The sequence below is a fragment of the Monodelphis domestica genome, chromosome 6, assembly GCF_027887165.1.
Source record: "Monodelphis domestica isolate mMonDom1 chromosome 6, mMonDom1.pri, whole genome shotgun sequence".
NCBI classification, from domain to species: Eukaryota; Metazoa; Chordata; class Mammalia; order Didelphimorphia; family Didelphidae; genus Monodelphis; species Monodelphis domestica.
Genome location: NC_077232.1, coordinates 7,351,089 through 7,367,587, shown reverse-complemented (window position 1 = coordinate 7,367,587; position 16,499 = coordinate 7,351,089). Strand labels below are relative to the sequence as shown.

General features: G+C 51.5%; 2 protein-coding genes across 3 annotated transcripts; one reads left to right on the top strand and one right to left on the bottom strand.

Annotated features, from left to right (window-relative positions):
* Positions 1–83: 83 nt before the first annotated feature.
* Positions 84–2,080, bottom strand: EIF1AD (eukaryotic translation initiation factor 1A domain containing). The gene is made up of 7 exons (XM_016425383.2): positions 1,951–2,080; positions 1,536–1,665; positions 1,249–1,343; positions 1,050–1,158; positions 866–974; positions 724–774; positions 84–425 (listed from the first exon to the last, which is right to left on the bottom strand). The coding sequence occupies exons 3-7, from the start codon at positions 1,333–1,335 to the stop codon at positions 290–292; spliced, it is 492 nt and encodes a 163-aa protein (XP_016280869.1). The 5' UTR covers positions 1,336–1,343; positions 1,536–1,665; positions 1,951–2,080; the 3' UTR covers positions 84–289.
* Positions 1,904–3,276, top strand: BANF1 (BAF nuclear assembly factor 1). 2 transcript variants are annotated; one of them, XM_007502676.3, is made up of 3 exons: positions 1,904–2,043; positions 2,281–2,431; positions 2,758–3,276. In XM_007502676.3, the coding sequence occupies exons 2-3, from the start codon at positions 2,309–2,311 to the stop codon at positions 2,902–2,904; spliced, it is 270 nt and encodes an 89-aa protein (XP_007502738.2). In that variant the 5' UTR covers positions 1,904–2,043; positions 2,281–2,308; the 3' UTR covers positions 2,905–3,276. The 2 variants fall into 2 exon arrangements, with proteins under 2 accessions (XP_007502738.2, XP_001365429.2); XM_001365392.3 differs by having other exon boundaries at positions 1,906–2,047.
* The last annotated feature ends 13,223 nt before the right edge of the window (positions 3,277–16,499 follow it).

Genomic DNA, 16,499 nt, shown 5'->3' with positions numbered 1-16,499 from the left:
TGCTGAGGCCATTCTGAAATGCCCCATTGGAGGCCCCTGGGGTCAGCCCCAACCCTGTAGGTCCTTTTCACTGGAGCAAGACATCAAAGTCGGAATCGCTTTACTAGGCACACTGGTACAAGTCAACGCACAGCTCTCTCAACCCACCAGGGGTTTAATCTCTTACAGAGAAGAGTAGAAGTTCAGATGGGGGCCCTGCCTCATCCCCCTCCAGGGGGTAGATCCACAGAGCAGCCCTAATTATGTCCATGGAGGCCGGGTCAGGGTAGCCAGAAGTGAAGCTGGTGCCTCAGGCCTCTTCTTCACTCTCCTCTTCGCTCTCCTGGTACTGTACCCGATTGGTGTTGACAAAGAGGTCTGAATCATCTTCTGAGCTGTCCTCTTCTGAAGACTGGGTTTCTCCTGGGAGTTCTGGCTGAGGTGGTCTGGGAGAAGGAAGATGGTGATGAGTGAGAGGCTCCCAGAAACCCCCACCCCAACATCCTGCAGATGCTTCCTTTCTCAATTAGACCTCTCCAGCAGTGGGAGCATCCATCCCATTTACCCCTGGGGCAGGTGAGAGGGCTGTACTGTGGAACATTCAGTTCCTGCTCTTTCAAGCAGCCCAGCTATGGCTAGATAGATGAGGCCATATCAAAGAAGCCCAGAAAAAATCCATCCCAGTGAAGGGTGAGGTCCTGGGCTGGCTGGCTAGGCAGAGAAAGCCCTCCCTCCCCCTCTCACCTGTTCCTGCTGTTGCCTTGCTTCTTGGCTACCTCAGAGAAGGCTTCAGGCCTGAGTACAGGAAAGGATGTATTAGGGCCTGGCAGGGCCCCTCCCACCCCAACAAGCCCAGGCCCCACGTTAGCCAGCCTAGGCCCCGTACCAGAGTCCTTCCTTCTGCAGAGAACGGACGTGATCTTTGCAGAGTACAAAAGAGATCTCAGCCTTCACCTTTTCCCCTTCTTCGATGGGATCCACGATGAGAAAGTCACCTGGGGGAGAGGCAGCTGCGGGTCACTGGAGTCAAAGAAGAGGGACCGGCCTCACCCCATGCCCCACCCCCTTACCTCTTTTGATCCAGATGTTCTTGCGGTACTTGGAGGGCATGCTGACCAGGAAGCGCTGGCCCTGGGCAGTCTCCACTTCGTGAAGGTTGTTGCCAGGGGTCCCCAGCACCTATGGGATAGATGGAGACAGTACTGGGGGGGCTGGGGGAATGTGGCTGGGCCCAGCGACCCGAGGAAGAAGAGCCTGGGGTTCACTCACCCTCACGATCTGCTGCTGGTCCGAGGGCACCATGTGCTCCCCCAGCACCTCCTGCACCACGTGCTTCCGCTTGGTGGCCTGGGACATGCCGGCTCCTGGGGACGAGATCATACGATGGGGGTTACGAAGCCCTGCCCCAGCCCCCGAAAGGTTCTGGGGGACCAGTGACCCAGGGAACCAGACGCCATTCGCTCCTCGAAAGGGAGGAGCTAGGGACCGGCCGGGCAGGACAAGCGGCCAGGCACTTGGGAGTTCACTACCATCCAGGATGGCCTGTCCTGTCTTACCTGCCTACTAGCTGCTGCTACTGCCGCTGCCGCCGCCGCCAACCCGCGCCGGGGATTTCCGGAAATGGCGCTTCCGGCGCCGCGGTGTCCCCAAGCTGGGAAACACAGACCCCGCCGCCTCAGTTCCGGCCTGTGGAAGCGCCGCGAGAGAGCGGGAGACGTGACCATAGAGATGCGCGGGCAGAGCGCCCGGTTAGTGGCACCGCGTGAGCAAGAGCGCCCATCTCTATTGTCACCGCTGGGGCCGAACCCAGCCAGTCGGGCCGCGCCCCCGCCGTCCTCCCTGCGTCCCTCCTGGCTCCGCCCGCTTCCTTCCCCGCCCTTTCCCCGGCCCCGGCCCCGGCCCCGGCCCCCTTCCCCTCCCTTCTCTTTTCCCCCTCCCCAGCGTTCTTGACCCGGAAGCGCCCTAGACCACCTGGAAGCGGAAGCCGGCACACGCTGTGCGGGATTGAGGCAGCCGCGGGAGAGGCTGTTTGGTGGAGTACGACCGTTAGAGGAGCAGGAGCTGGTAGGTGCGCGTGGGGCTGGCGGGCGCCAGGGCCGTGGGGAGGTGGAGTGGCTGGGTGGCTGGGTGTGGGTGGAGAACCGCGGAGGGCCTGGGTGGAAGGGACGTCCTCCCCTCCCGCTCGGGGGAGCGCGCGCGGTGGGGGGAGAGGGCGGGGCCGTGTGGGCGGGGCTGGCGGCACGAGGAAGGTGACCATGTGCAGACGGGGCGGGGCATACACAAACGAAGGCTTCTTTGTAGTCCGCCCCCAGGTCCCCGGTGAGGAACCATGACGACCTCCCAGAAGCACCGAGACTTCGTGGCCGAGCCCATGGGAGACAAGCCTGTGGGGTGCCTGGCGGGCATCGGAGAAGTGCTGGGCAAGAAACTTGAGGACAAAGGTTTCGACAAGGTCCGCAGCCGTTCCACAAGGGGAAACAGGCCTGCCTTGGCAGGCCCAGCTGCACACACTTGCAACCCAAAGGCTCTTCCCACCAAGTGGCGGTGTGGCCGAACTGGGGGGGGGGGTGCAAGGTTCTGCTCCTGGGGGCCTCCTCCATCACACCTGCTCTCCTGCCTGTGGGTCTGGTGGAAACGTTATAACCCCGGCCCAGTTAGAGGAGGGAACGCTGGCTCCTAACAGGGCGGGGAGACCTGCAGAAGCCAAGCTGCTTTTGAGGGGAGCCCAGGGCGGTCTGAGCCACCCAGGCCCCATCTCTGTCTTTCTGTCTCTTGCAGGCCTATGTGGTCCTGGGCCAGTTCCTGGTGCTGAAAAAAGACGAGGACCTCTTTCGGGAGTGGCTCAAAGACACCTGTGGGGCCAACGCCAAGCAGTCTCGGGATTGCTTTGGCTGCCTTCGAGAATGGTGTGATGCCTTCTTGTGAGCCCTGTGCCTGGGGGCCGGCCCCCCTTCTCTTCCCAAGATGGGTCCTCATTTAGCATCCTCAAGTGGGAAATCCTGTCCCTCTTTCTCCACCTCCCAACGAAAGGAAAGATTTTTGCTGCCGTCCCCACCCGGGACGCTTTCCCCACTCCACCTTCCTTTTGATTTGAGCCTCCCGTTCCTCAGCATGCCTCTTGTCCCATCAAGTTCAGTGGCGATAGTTACTAGCTTTCCTGGGTGGGTTTTTGGAGTGGCTTCCCCACCCCTGAGCCCCCACTTTCTGGCCTCTTATGCCATTGGGATAACTTTGGCAGAAGGTCATTCACTGCCATTGTAAAGGATTTTTTAAAACCAATAAAGTCAGCAACCTTGAGTCTGGTCTTAGTTGTGTGGAACAGGAATGGGGGGGGGGGGCCAGGAAGCAGCCAATCCTTCAGGGGCATGGCACTGGGGCAATTCCTCCCTTATGGGGGGAAAAGGTCTTTGCCACTTCCTCCTGGGGACAGGGTTTTGGTAACTGGGTAAAGGCAGAGTCACCAGGGGGTCCAGGATGTGGGTTCCAGGGGTGGCTGAGCAAGGTTTCCTGTGGTGGGTTAGGTGGGGGTGGGAGAGCAGCTGTCAGCCTTTAGCTCCCTTGAGGTACTTCTAGGGAAGGCATCATTCCTTTGTTCCGGGCATTTGGGAGAAGACCCAGGCAGGAGCCAACGCAGAAGGTAGAAGGTTTCAGTTCCATGAGAAAAACATTAGGAATCATTCATCACAGCATCCAGGAAAGGTGGCAAATGGACTGTCTTGAGAGCCAGGAGCCCCACCAGCTCTGCTCACTGTGCTTAGGTGGTTTGGAGGCAGAGGTCCTGAGTTCAAATTCCACCTCTGTTATGACCTGTATTTTGAGTAAGTCACTCTGGCCTCTGGTTTCCTCACCCTCTGTAAATTAGGGTGTTCCCTTCCAGCTCTACACCTGATTCAGTGATTGACAGCAAGAGGAAAGAGGAGGTTGGTGCTCCATGTTCCCTGGTGAAAGGAATGTCCCTGTGGCTAAATGAGGTAATTCAAACTCCCACTACCTCCAGGAAGCCTTCCCTGACTACTGTAGCCCACACTGATTTTTCCCCTTTCCGCAACCTACAGCCTGTGTTTACGCCACGGTCTATGTCAGTTATACACTGATGTATTGTTCTCTGCTTCATGTGTGGTCATGTTGTGTGACTACTCGGAAAGTGTCAGGATCGATTCTTCCCCGAGAGGGCAAACACAGGTGACCAGGCACCTCGTAGGGGCATGTTGGCTGGCCATTGGCCAGAGCTAGAGAGTTAGGGTGATAGGCAGGGAGGTGCAATGAGAGCTGAGCCCTGTCTCCTGCTGGCAATAGGAGGTATGGGTCGGGGGAAGCTCCCGTTCTGTTGGCTCCCCAGATACTGGCCGGAGGATGGCAGAACAAAAGCCTTGTGTGTGGTTGGACGGCCCTGGAGAGCCTTGTGGGAATGGGTGAGACAGCAGCCTGCTGAACCCTGCCCAAAGGGGGTTGTTATCTGATCCCAAGCCCACAAGAATCCCAGGCAGGGTGTGTGCACCAGGAGAGGAGGATGGGGCTGGGCTCCATCACTGGCAAATATTGACTGAGCACCCACTCTGCTGCCCCAGCCTTTGGGCAGGTGCCCCTCGCCCCCACCCTGCTCTCAGCTGCTCACATACTTTTGACTGGTCCCATCTGGAACTGGGTGTAGCTGGGCAAGAACGCTTCTCCACCGAACCTGGATCTGGGAGGTTCGCAGGAAGCTGACCAACCCTCTGAATGAGTTCTTGGAACCCCCGGGCTGCACAGATGTGTTTGCTGGGGGCCAGCCCGATGACGGCGTGGGCAAGTGGCCAGCTGCCATGTGTTGGGAGGGATTCGACAAGCCCTTCCCTCCTGATTCAGAGCCTAAAGTTCCCACCATGACCGTCACTCAGATGAAAACATCTGTAGAGGCTACCTGGAGAAGGGACGTTAACCCAGCAGAGCCAAGTTGCCAAGGAAAAAGGGCCAGAAAAATCTGGAGCCTGGGCTTTGGAAGAGGTGGCCTTTGTGTTGGTGGGAGGGCGTTGGGAGAAAGAATCCTGGTCAGGAGGCCGGGGCTAGCTGCCCTCCTTTCTAGCCTCAGATTGCCAGGCCAGGTTCACTCAATCTCCGCGACGAAAAAAGCCTGGTAGATACGATCGTCAGGCCTCTGTCATTTCTGGAAGATGAAAAAGAACAGGAGGTTTGTCAAGACTGGAGACCACAAGGTGTGAATTGGTCCAACCGTTCTGGAGGGCAATTTGGAACTCTGCCCAAAGGGCGCTAAAAGACTGCCTGCCCTTTGATCCAGCCATAGTGCTGCTGGGTTTGTACCCCAAAGCGATAATAAGGAAAAAGACTTGTACAAGAACATTCATAGCGGTGCTCTTTGTGGTGGCAAAAAAATTGGAAAATGAGGGGATGCCCTTCAATTAGGGAATGGCTGAACACATTGTGGTATATGTTGGTGATGGAATACTATTGTGCTCAAAGGAATAATAAAGTGGAGGAATCCCATGTGAACTGGAACGACCTCCAGGAACTGATACGGAGTGAGAGGAGCAGAACCAGAACCTTATATACAGAAACTGATATATTATAGCACAATCAAGTGTCATCAACTTTGCTACTAGCAGCAATGCAATGATCCAGGACATTTCTGAGAGATTTATGGGAAAGAAGCTATCCACACCCAGAGAAAGAACTGTGGGAGCAGAAGTGCAGAAGAAAAATATATGATTTATCATGGGTATAGGATTGAGGGTTTTAGTTTTTAAAGATTCTTACAGATATGAATAACATGGAAATGGGTTTTGAACATGATACATGTATTGCCCAGTGGGACTGCCTGTCAGCCCTGGGAGGTGGGAGAGAAGAGGGGTGGGAATGATCATGAATCATGTAACCATGGCAAAATGTTCTAAATTAATTTAAAAAAAGAGACTGGAGGTCCCAGAGAAGACAGAAGAGACTGAAGAAGCCCTGGGAGAAGCTGGAGGAAGCCATACAGAAGCAATGGGAGAGGCCACAGAAAAGGTCTGGGAGAGGCTGGAAGGGGATGAATGGACCAATTTTCAAGAAAAAAAGTGCCTGATCTTCTTGGCTACTCGCTGGAATCTTTTGTCTAAGGAGTGATGAGTGAACCATCAGAAAAAGAGGGGATGACCCAAAGGGCCAGCAAAGCTTCCTTCATCCAGGGAAGACTGCCAGACTCAAGTTCCTCTCCTTTTCTGACACGTTGATGTCACAGACCAATCAAAGTAGTAGTGTTTTAAGCAGCAAAGTCACCAACAAAAAGCACACAAATATTTAAAGTCCCGACTCCTGGCTCCCCACAAGGTGGCCCCAATAGCTGGTGTAAAGGATGCTTGTTTGTAGTGCAAGAGCTGAAATGATTGGGTGGAGCGTTGTGGAATGTTTGAGGCAGGCAACTCAAATTTTATCCCACTTAATGTGTCTTCAAATCGATCGATTGATTGGTTGATTGAAGAAGCATCAAGAGTATCAATTTGGAGGTTACAAATAAATTTTAGCCAGCAGACAAGTTGGCAAGTATAGAATCTGTGAGGAACGAGGATTGGCTGTATAGATTCTATGTACGTATGACATATATCATCCAGGTAAGATCTTCAAATATTTGGCGAGCCAGAAAATCAAACTGTATCTACAAAGAATATGTTACTGTTTTTAAACTCACCTGTATTTCCCACCAGATGAAACCATCCTTCAGAATAAAGAAGAATAAAGAAAACAGCAAGTCAGTAACACCAGCGAAGGCATCAACTGAGCTTGACCCATTGAGTGATCCATAGCTCTGCTCACCTCTCTTGTCTGGGGGAGTCTTTGTCATTCTAGCTTTCACAGCATTCACTTTTGGTTCTTTCATGGCTGCCATATGCAATGGCCTCGTTGTTGTATCCATTATTTGCCTGATTTGTGCTTGCTTCCCTGTGCACCAGGCCGGGTAAATCTCATGCTTCTGTGTTGACCATTCTTACCGCATAGTAATATTCCATTACCACCGCTTACCGGAATTTGCTTAGCCGCCCTCCAAATGTTTCCCGTTCTTTGCCACAACCAAAAGGGCTGCCATCCATATTTGGGGTCTGTGGAACCTGTCTTTGAGCACTTTTTATCTCCTTAGAAAACAGCTGGCAGGGGCATCTCTGAAAGTCATTTGACAGTGTGGGTGGACCAATTTTGCAGCTCCATCAGCAGTGTGTAAGGGTGCTTGGCATGTACCTCAAGGAGGTTGGTGATCAAAGGAAAGGCTCCACCTTTCCCCCAAGCTGCAAAATTGTGGTGCATGAAGATAATGGAATAATACTGTGTGAAGAAGCATAGAAAGACATCTGTGAACTGCTGCGGAAGGAAGTCAGCAGAACCAGGAAGGAAGTGTGCCATGATGACCCCAATGGAAATGGGAAAAACAAACCTCAATGTCACTAAATCTGAATGTTGCAGAATGAAAAATTAGTGTGGCCAAGCCTAAAGGAGAGAGGAGGGTAGCAGCTGGGTGGCTCAGTGGATGGAGAGTAAAGCTCAGAGACAGGAGGTCTGGGGTTTAAATCTGGCCTCAGACACTTCCCAGCTGGGTGATCCTGGACAAGTCACTTGACCCCTATTGCCTAGCCCTTATCCCTCTTCTGCCTTGGAGCCAATACCTAATATTGACTCCAAGATGGAAGGTGAGGGTTAAAAAAAAAAAAAGAATGCGTTCACACTACTCCCTTATAGAGGGTGGGGTTCACATGTGGAATATTATAGAAATTCCAGATTTTTTAATATATATCTGAATTTTTGCTGATTTTTTCCCTCTTCTTCCTTTAGGAAAATGATTATTAGAGATGGCTCTGGAAAGAGAGAAAAGGAATATAGATGAGAGATTGGGTAAAAGTCTGTTTTAAGATATACTTTATTCATTATACACCCACCCAAAATACAGCGTATTAGTGCGTGTGGCTTTCCCGAGCCCCTCCAATACTGACTTCCTGTTTTTTGTCGGGTAAAACCATCGGATTGTTGGATTTCCATTTCTATTATTCCTGATGATTTGAACCAATCTTTCGTATGGTTTCTAACAGTCTGTCGTGCAAGAAGACATTTCTAGCCCCCCTTTGTGAGTTGTCTTTCTCTATGAGACTAGAAGCTGCTCAAGGACAGACTAGCTTGTTGGTAACTCCATACGCTAGCTGGCACAGAGTAAGCACTAATAAATGCTTTCTGTATCTGTTGCTTTAACGCCCCCCAAAATGCACAGTGACACGACTTCCTTCCACCCAACAAACATGAAGCTCATGAGGGTGCCAGGTGGGCAAGCTGAGACAGGAACCAAATAGACCTTGCCCTCCAGGGGGTTACATTCTACTAGGGGAATACAGCAGGTGCATAATAAATGTGTACCAAATATTAGGAAGTAACAAGAGCCTTTCAAAAGGGAGAGAACCAGAAGTGGAGGGAAGGAGGAAAGGCCTGTGGGAGAGGCCACCTGGAGGAAGCTCCTCCGGAAGTCAGGAATTCCATGGAGGGGGAGTTGAAAAGGGAGTGTATTCCTGCCATGGCTGTGGGGGAGGGAATGAAGGGTAGTCCTGGAAATAAGAGATGGGGAAGGTGGGAAGATGGCGGGGAGGAGGCCCATCCAGAGAGGAGCTTTTCTCGAAAAGATGTCAAGGCCAGGACACATCAGCAGTATTTTACTGTAACCAAGACAGGATGACTTGGCCTCGGGTAGGCCTGGGGTGGGGATGGCCTCATTGTGTCTCAGCCTGGCCAGACCAAGGACACTCACAGGGTAGAACACCTGGAGAAGAGCAGCCAGGACAGCTGGGGCAGGGAAAGATCACATGGGGATCAGCTGTTGTTATTAAACCCATCCCATTCTTGCCTCTCATCACATTCTTTTGTCCACTGTTCAATGACTGGCAGGCCCTCTTCCTCCCACTTTTGGGGGGTGGGGGACCCTCATTTCTGCCTTTTGCTTCTAGGGGGCCCAAGGCCTTAGTGGAATTGCTAAGTCAAACACTGAGTATAACACAGGTTAGGCCTCTGTCCTGGAACTGAAATCGCAGGCACCAGAGGGGAAGAGCCCTGGCTTTGGAATTGAGAACCTGGGTTCAAATCTCACCCCTGACGACCCTGTGACTTTGGGCAAATCATCTCACCTTATTGGGCCTCACCTATCATGCAGGGGTGGCCCGGATGGTGCCCGGCGTCCTTCCTTTTCTAGATTTGCTTCTGTCTTCCCGTCAGTGCACTGATGTCCACGATTCCCCGTCTTTTGTCCTCTTCCTCCTTTAGGAAAAGGATTGATGATTGGAGATGGCTCTGGGGGGGGAGAGAAAGGAACTGGGGGGAACCTAGAGGAGAGAAAAACAAGAGATCCCAATGCGGAGTGTGAAGCGAAGCCTCCAAGTTTTCATTAGTCCTTCTCCCGGGGAGCTCCCATTGTCACGGGGAAGGACGGAGGAGCACCGGTGCTGTGTGAATCACTGGGGACAGAATTTGGAAGGAAATAAGATTCCAGGAGGTAGAGATGGGGGGGGGCGACGGGGAGATCTCCAGGGGGGACATGAAGTCACCAGCGCCTGGCGTGGAGGCAGACATGGCAACGTTTGGCACCTGAGGGGAAGTGGAGAGTCAGGAGGCCAGAGAAGCCCCAGAGGAGGGAGGGAACCTGGGAAAAGGGGAAGGTTTGGAGGAAAGATGGAGAAGGCCAGAGAACGGAGGAGACCGAATCAAGGCCTCGTAACCTGGAGTCAGCCGTAGGGAAGATTCTGGAGTAAATAAAGGAGGCCAGACGGGCGATGAAGACAAGGGGGGGAGATGGAGCTTATGGGAAACGTCTTCATTTTCTCACTAAAACATTAGGCTGACGCGGGTGAGGGGACGAGGAATAAGTATTGTTTAAAGAGCACCTACTATGTGCCAGCCATTTTATAAATTGGATTTCATTGGATCCTTACAACAACCCTGCGAAGGAGCTGCTTTTATTAGAGTTATCTTAGAGTTGGGAAAACTGAGGCAGATAGGGATCTAAAGTGATTTACCCAGTCACACATCTAGTAACTCTCTGAGGCTGGATTTGAATTCAAATCTTAAAAAAAAACAACAACCCAACCCTTCCCTTCTGTCTTAGAATGGATACTAAGTATGAGTTCTATAAGGCAAAAGAGCAGTAAGGGCCAGGTAATTGGGGTTAAGTGACTTGCTCAAGGTCACACAACTAGAAAGTGTCTGAGTCCAGATTTGAACCCAGGTCTTCCCAGTACCAGGCTTGGCATTGGGCTCTCTAGCTATCCTGATTTCAGATCTTCCATTGGGCCACCAGGCTGCCATTCTCTGCTGGCCCCAAACCCTGCCATTCTTTCCTCTTGACCCCCCAGGGCCCCTCTGCCTTATCACTAGGCCTATCTCAGCAAAACCCAGCCCTCCATCCCTCCCACCATCTCATTTCTTCTCCCACACAAATGGCCGAAACTGAGCTAGAGGAGGACACCTGGGCCAGCAGGCAGGGTCCACTCAGAACCATGTTATCTAGTCTCAGCTTTCCAGCTGCGGGAGGCCAGGAGAGAGGAGAAGGCTTAGAGACGCCCCCGTGGAAAATGAGACAGCACATCGCCTGGGAGGATGGAGAGGATTGTTTGGAGAAGAAAGGGTGACGCCCAGGGAGATGTGGGGAAATCTGTGTGTGTGTGTGTGTGTGTGTGTGTGTGTGTGTGTGTGTGTGTGTGTGTGTGTGTCTGGTGGGGAGCTGGAGAAATGGGAGAGGAAATCTGTGAATCGAAAGATCAAATCCTTTTTGCAGATTGTCTCCCCCGTTGAGACGTTGTGGTGGGTTTCCTTGGCAAACATACCAGAACGATTGGCTATTTCCTTCTCCTCTTCATTTTATAGGTGAGGAAATGGAAGTGAACAGGGCTAAGTGACTTGCCCAGGGTCACACAGTGTGTCCAAGGCTGGCTAGTTGAGATCAGATGTCAGTTATTAATAGGAATTTCTTAATCTCCCCCTGTTTCTGTAGGAGCAGGATCTGACAGATTGGGGTTTTTGTGTGACCTCCTTCCATCTCTTTAATGGGCAGAGCAGACAGCTCTCACCCTTCCTCACTTTAAGAGAACAGTTATAAAAGGGAGAAAAATTCAGTCAAGCTGGTCCTGCTGTCTGGCTTCCGAGAGATCGGGGTGGCAGCAGGTTTCTCTGTGAAGAGATTCTGGCAGTTACTTCGGGCAGTTGGTTTTGAGATATTGGGTTGGAGACTTAACGATTTATTCATTAAAGTTCATCATTGAATTAGTTAAGGTAATTAGGGAATTTCATATGTAGTTAGACAGAGTGAGCCAGATTGAGGCCTGCTTTGCAGGCAAGAAGATCCTGCCAAGAAAGGCAGGTAGAAGTAAGGTTTGTTAGAGATTGTAGTTTAGGATCAAGATTTTCAGATTTAGTATAAGGATTAACAGATATAATTTCCTACTTCCTACTTCCTGTTTCCTGTCCTTCCCACTCCTCATAGAATAAATAGTTCCAGTGGTTCGGAAAACTGATTTATGGAGCCTTAATCAGCCTCCACAAATAATGCTTACCCAGAACTGCTTGGTCATAAATATTTATGAGCTAGAACACAGTTTACAATGTGCTCAGGTAGCTCAGTAGGGTGACTTCCTTCAGCTCAGGTTGTGAGAGGGTAGGAGGTATCCAAGGCTCAGTTTTGTTGATGGCTTAGCAGTGACAGGATATAAATTTAGGATTATATAAATTATAAATTATTATTATTATTATTTTTTTTTTAAACCCTTACCTTCCATCTTGGAGTCAATACTGTGCATTGGCTCCAAGGCAGAAGAGTGGTAAGGGCTAGGCAATGGGGGTCAAGTGACTTGCCCAGGGTCACACAGCTGGGAAGTGTCTGAGGCCAGATTTGAACCCAGGACCTCCCGTTTCTAGGACTAGCTCTCAATCCACTGAGCTACCCAGCTGTCCCCATAAATTATAAATTATTATAAAATTATAAATTTTAACTAGTCAATTTAGAATACTTTTCCTTGGTTACAAGATTCATGTTCTTTCTGCCCCTCCCTTCCCACCCCTCCTGAAACAATTCCACTGGGTTTTACATGTCATTGATCAAGATCTATTTCCATATCATTGACATTTGCACTAGGATGATCCTTTAGAGTCTAGAGTCTACGTCCCCAATCATATCCCCATCGACCCATGTGATCAAGCAGTTGTTTTTCTTCTGTGTTTCTGCTCCCACAGTTCTTTCTCTGGATGTGGAGAGCCTTCTTTCCCATAAGCCCCTCAGGATCGTTCTGGATCATTACATTGCTGCTCATAGAGAAGTCCATTACATTCAATTGTGCTACAATGTATCCGTCTCTGTATACAATGTTCTCCTGGTTCTGCTCCTTTCATTCTGCATCAGTTCCTGGAGGTCTTCCCAATTCACATGGAGTCCCTCCAGTTCATCATTCCTTTTAGCACAATAGTATTCCATCACCAACATATACCATAGTTTGTTCAGCCATTCCCCAATATAAGGGCATCCCCTCATTTTCCAATTTTTGGCCACCACAAAGAGCGCAGCTATGAATATTCCTGTACAAACCTTTTCCCTTATCATCTCTTTGGGATATAAACCCAGCAGTGCTATGGCTGGAGTTTGATCACTTATTAATTGGGAAATGGCTTTTTGTTTTATTGAAGGGAGTGGGGAAATTTAGGGTTGCTCCATTCCAAGACGGGCTTCTTTCCCCATGAGCCTACCAAGGATGAGTTTCTCCACCTCCTCCCTAAGACGAACCTTCTCCTCTCCTCTTTGGTCTTGGGTGCGATAATTGTTCCTGGGACTGACCAGTGGGGACCATGGCCAGGCTAGATGGGGTGCCTCCCATCATCTCTCTGAGCTGCCACCTCTGGCAGTACAAGCTGAGTCCAGAGATGCCCCAACTCAGAGAAATCCTAGACTCCCAGCTATCTCCAGGACTATAAAGCATTAGAAAACGTGACTGTTTGTTTAGAGGTAAATTGAACCATGGCCAACTTGGGTCAACATTTGGGTTCACTGAGCCAGAAGGGACACAAAGGTCAACAAAAAGTTCACTGTATGGGGAAACTGAGGCCCACAGAGGCAAAGGATGAGGTAGTAACAAAGCTAGGACTTGGGTGCTAGGATGCTTCCATTCCAGCGTCTCTTCTACCTTGTAAAACCCTTGTTTCCTTGGCTCTGCCTCCTCTGCTAGTGGACAGTCAACTAATCTGACCAATGGCCCAAGCCCAATGTTAGCACATTCAGTAGTGGCAGGCCTTCATCAAAGCTCCTCCAGGCTCCAATGGGCACCTTGGAAGTTGTGACAGACATCAGGAGGAAGAGGTTTGGGCCAGTCGGGGTAGAAAATAAGACTACTAACTGGGCACTTCCCAGTTTGCAAAGTGCCTTCCTCATGACTTGGGGAGTGCAGGGATGATTATTCCCATTTTATAGCTGGAGTGGCAGAGCCTAACTAGGGCCAGGGTCTCTGAGCTATGTAACAGTTAAATTATTTTCTCTACTAAAGTATTATATTTTTAGAGGTTTATTAAAGATTATTAGAAATCAAGGATAAGGAAATACAAAATAAGAAAGCACGTGCCTAGGGCACAGAGCCCATTCCATTTCACTTACTACATTTTGAAAGACTTGTGTGCTTAGAAGCGGACCACGTAGGCAGTACAGGCAGTTTAAATACAAATTTTGTTCTCGAACTCAGGTGAGATTATAGGGCATTCTGGGAAGTGCCAAGGACTTCTGGGGATTGAAGTCTGGGGTTCAAATCTCCATTTTTACAGCTAGTGAGGGTCAGGGTCACACTCCAGCCCAGATCTCTTGGCTCTTGGTCCAGTGTTGTGCCTCCATCCTAGGAAACCAGGGAATTAGCACCTTGCATTTACCCATTGGGAAACAGGCTCAGAGAGAGGAAATCACTAGCTCAGGGTCCCCCACCAAGTATTGAGCCTCTGTTCAGGACTGGCCAAATTCAGTTCCAGCCCAGACTCCTTGGACCTGGGTTCGGCTGGAGCCAATAGGAAGGGGAAGAGATCTTGTGGGGTGCCTGAGGCTAGACCTTAACCCAAAAGACACAACAGAAACACAAGCCTCAGGAATGAGCCCAGGCAGTTACCGGTCTTGGTGTCTCGTCTATTCTGGGTCCTGGCCCAGCCTCTGACTGCGCTGTCAATGGCTGGCAGCTGCCTACCATGTCTTGGCAACTGTCCACTCAGCATTCCCTGTTTTCAAAACCGTAGCTCAGAAGGACCCATGAACAGGAAGGCTTGGGATTATCGATTTAGAGCTCAAAGGGGCCTTAGAAGCCATCTGGCCCAACTCCGCCATTTTACAATTGAGCCAACTGAGCGCCAGAGAGATGAAGAGACTTTCTCCAAGACCAGACGAAGTCAGTAGCAGAGGTGACATTTGAACTCAGATCCTCTGACTCCAGAGCTCAGGACTGCTTTGGGGAAGCTGAAGGCACACAAGAAACACAGCAGGTAGAAGATCAGAAGATTTAGGTGAAAATTCTGGTTCTCACACTTAACAACAGCAAACCTTTATAAAGTACCTACTGTGTGCCAGGTGCCATGCTAGCTAGGTGTTATTCATTCATTTCCATTGTATACGATTCTTTGGACCCCACCGAGGGTTTTCTTGGCAGAGATACTAGAGTGCTTTGCCATTTCCTCCTCTGGCTCATTTTTCAGATGAGGAGACTGAGGCAAACAGGGTGAAGTGACTTTTCCAGGGTCACACAGTAGTATCTGAAGCTGGATTTGAACCCAGGAAGACAGGTCTTCCCGATGCCCACCAGCCTCCATGCTAGGTGATGGGGATAGAAAAACAAACTAGCTGGCCTTATCCTCAAGGGGCTTCTATCTTCTGTGGGTGTAGAAGGAGGCTGGGAATGGGGATGGCACGAAGGCTGCTAAAACCCAAGTCATTTTAGGGACGGAGAGTGTCCCAAGTCTAATTCCAAGTTAACTTGAACAGGCCTCCCGGAAGGTGCGATGGAAGAGGAGGCGATGTTCCTTGGCTGGGTCCGAGGGAGCAGGAAGCGGCGGTCGAGGAAGGGAGGCTCAGGCCAGGCGGTCTGGGCCCCAGAGTCACCCCGGGAAGCACGGACTTCTGGGGGAGCTCGGGAGGGTCTTACAGCAGGGGAGAAGATGAGGAGACCCTGATCCCCGGTCTGGGACTCTGCTCTCATTGGTTGAGATGAGTGCTCTGTGCCCGCCTGGTAGAATTGGGGAGAAGGGAGGCAGGAACATCTCCAGGTTTTCTTGGGGCTCCCGTCAGGCCTCTTTGGGTCTCTCTTGGTTTGCGAAGAGGATCAGCGCCGTCCAGGGGGACAAAGAGAGAGAAGCTGGAGGATGGCAACCTCTCCCTCGGCTTCCTGATGGGAGACGACTTCTGAAGATGCAGGCGCGAGAGGAGAGGCCAGGCGCATCCCGGCTTGCTTCCCTAGAAACTGGAGGGAGCTTCCTCCTGGGGAACTCGGCCAACATTTGGATCTGACTTCTTTGGGCTTCTCTTTCGTCCCTGTAAGGCGGGGAGGTCGGATCCCTCGGATGGCCTCCGAGGTCCTTCTGAGCTCCAGTTCTAGGATTCGGCTCATTTGCGGGATTGGAAGCTGCCCTCCCCCCACACCTCGGCCCTTCCAGGTAGAAGTTCAATTCCCCCAAAGCAGCTTTTGTAATGGAAAGAGTTTGGAGTCAGAGGACCTGAGTTCAAATTCTCAGTCTGAGAATACTGAGTTACTTTTGGCCGCCAAGCAAGTTACTTGGCCAAATTGGTTCTCAGTGACTGAGCTCTCAGGTGCCTTTGGGCTCTGAATTCTAACTTCCCCCACGCCTGGGGAGATCCTGGAGCACCTGCAGTGTCATGGAGGAGACGGTGACGTGACACGAGGACTAGGGAAAAGCTGGCCGCGTTCCCGTTCCTCAGGATCACCTGTGAGGAGGAAGGCTCCCGCCAGCTGGCAGGCACTCTCTTCCTCATCCTCTGGGCTGGAAGCATGCCCAGAGGGGATGGGGCACCAAACACAGCTCTGAGGGGACCTGGGCCAAGAGGGCCTGGGAGGCTCTCAATAGCCCCCTTCTGCCTGGGTGGGCTCTAGAGGACTTTGTGGGAGGCCGGTGATGGAATGGCAGTCAGCCAATCCTCAAGGCGTGCATGAGTTGATCCTAGGTGCCAGCACTTTGCTAAGCCAAAGAAGTTCCCCTGGCCATGTGCCCTCCCTGCCCCTGGCAGGCTCTCCCATCTTCCCTATCCCCCCTGGTAAATAAGAGCCCCTGAAATGCTGCTCCTCAGCTGAGCTCCCTCATCTTCCCCCCTCCTGGACTCCCCAGGCAGAGGCCCTGAGGCTAGGGAGGGATGAGGCAGGCCCAAGACCTGTCAAGCAGCTCCAAGGGGTGGAGGAGGAAGGAAAAGGAGGGGGAGGAGGGGGAGGAGGGGGAGGGGACTCTCTGGGATGCTCTGGTACCTTGCCCAGGGGGTGGGACTCCCAAAGCAGGTAAAAGGACTCCCGGCC

What these genes read in the sequence shown, in the direction of transcription:
- EIF1AD (XM_016425383.2), bottom strand. Translation starts at nt 1,335, where the DNA reads ATGTCCCAGGCCACCAAGCGGAAGCACGTGGTGCAGGAGGTGCTGGGG. An exon ending in GAACATCTGGATCAAAAGAG is followed by an intron (nt 975 to 1,049) that starts GTAAGGGGGTGG and finishes CCTCTCCCCCAG; the next exon opens with GTGACTTTCTCATCGTGGAT. An exon ending in CTGCAGAAGGAAGGACTCTG is followed by an intron (nt 775 to 865) that starts GTACGGGGCCTA and finishes TCCTGTACTCAG; the next exon opens with GCCTGAAGCCTTCTCTGAGG.
- BANF1 (XM_007502676.3), top strand. Translation starts at nt 2,309, where the DNA reads ATGACGACCTCCCAGAAGCACCGAGACTTCGTGGCCGAGCCCATGGGA. An exon ending in AGGACAAAGGTTTCGACAAG is followed by an intron (nt 2,432 to 2,757) that starts GTCCGCAGCCGT and finishes TGTCTCTTGCAG; the next exon opens with GCCTATGTGGTCCTGGGCCA.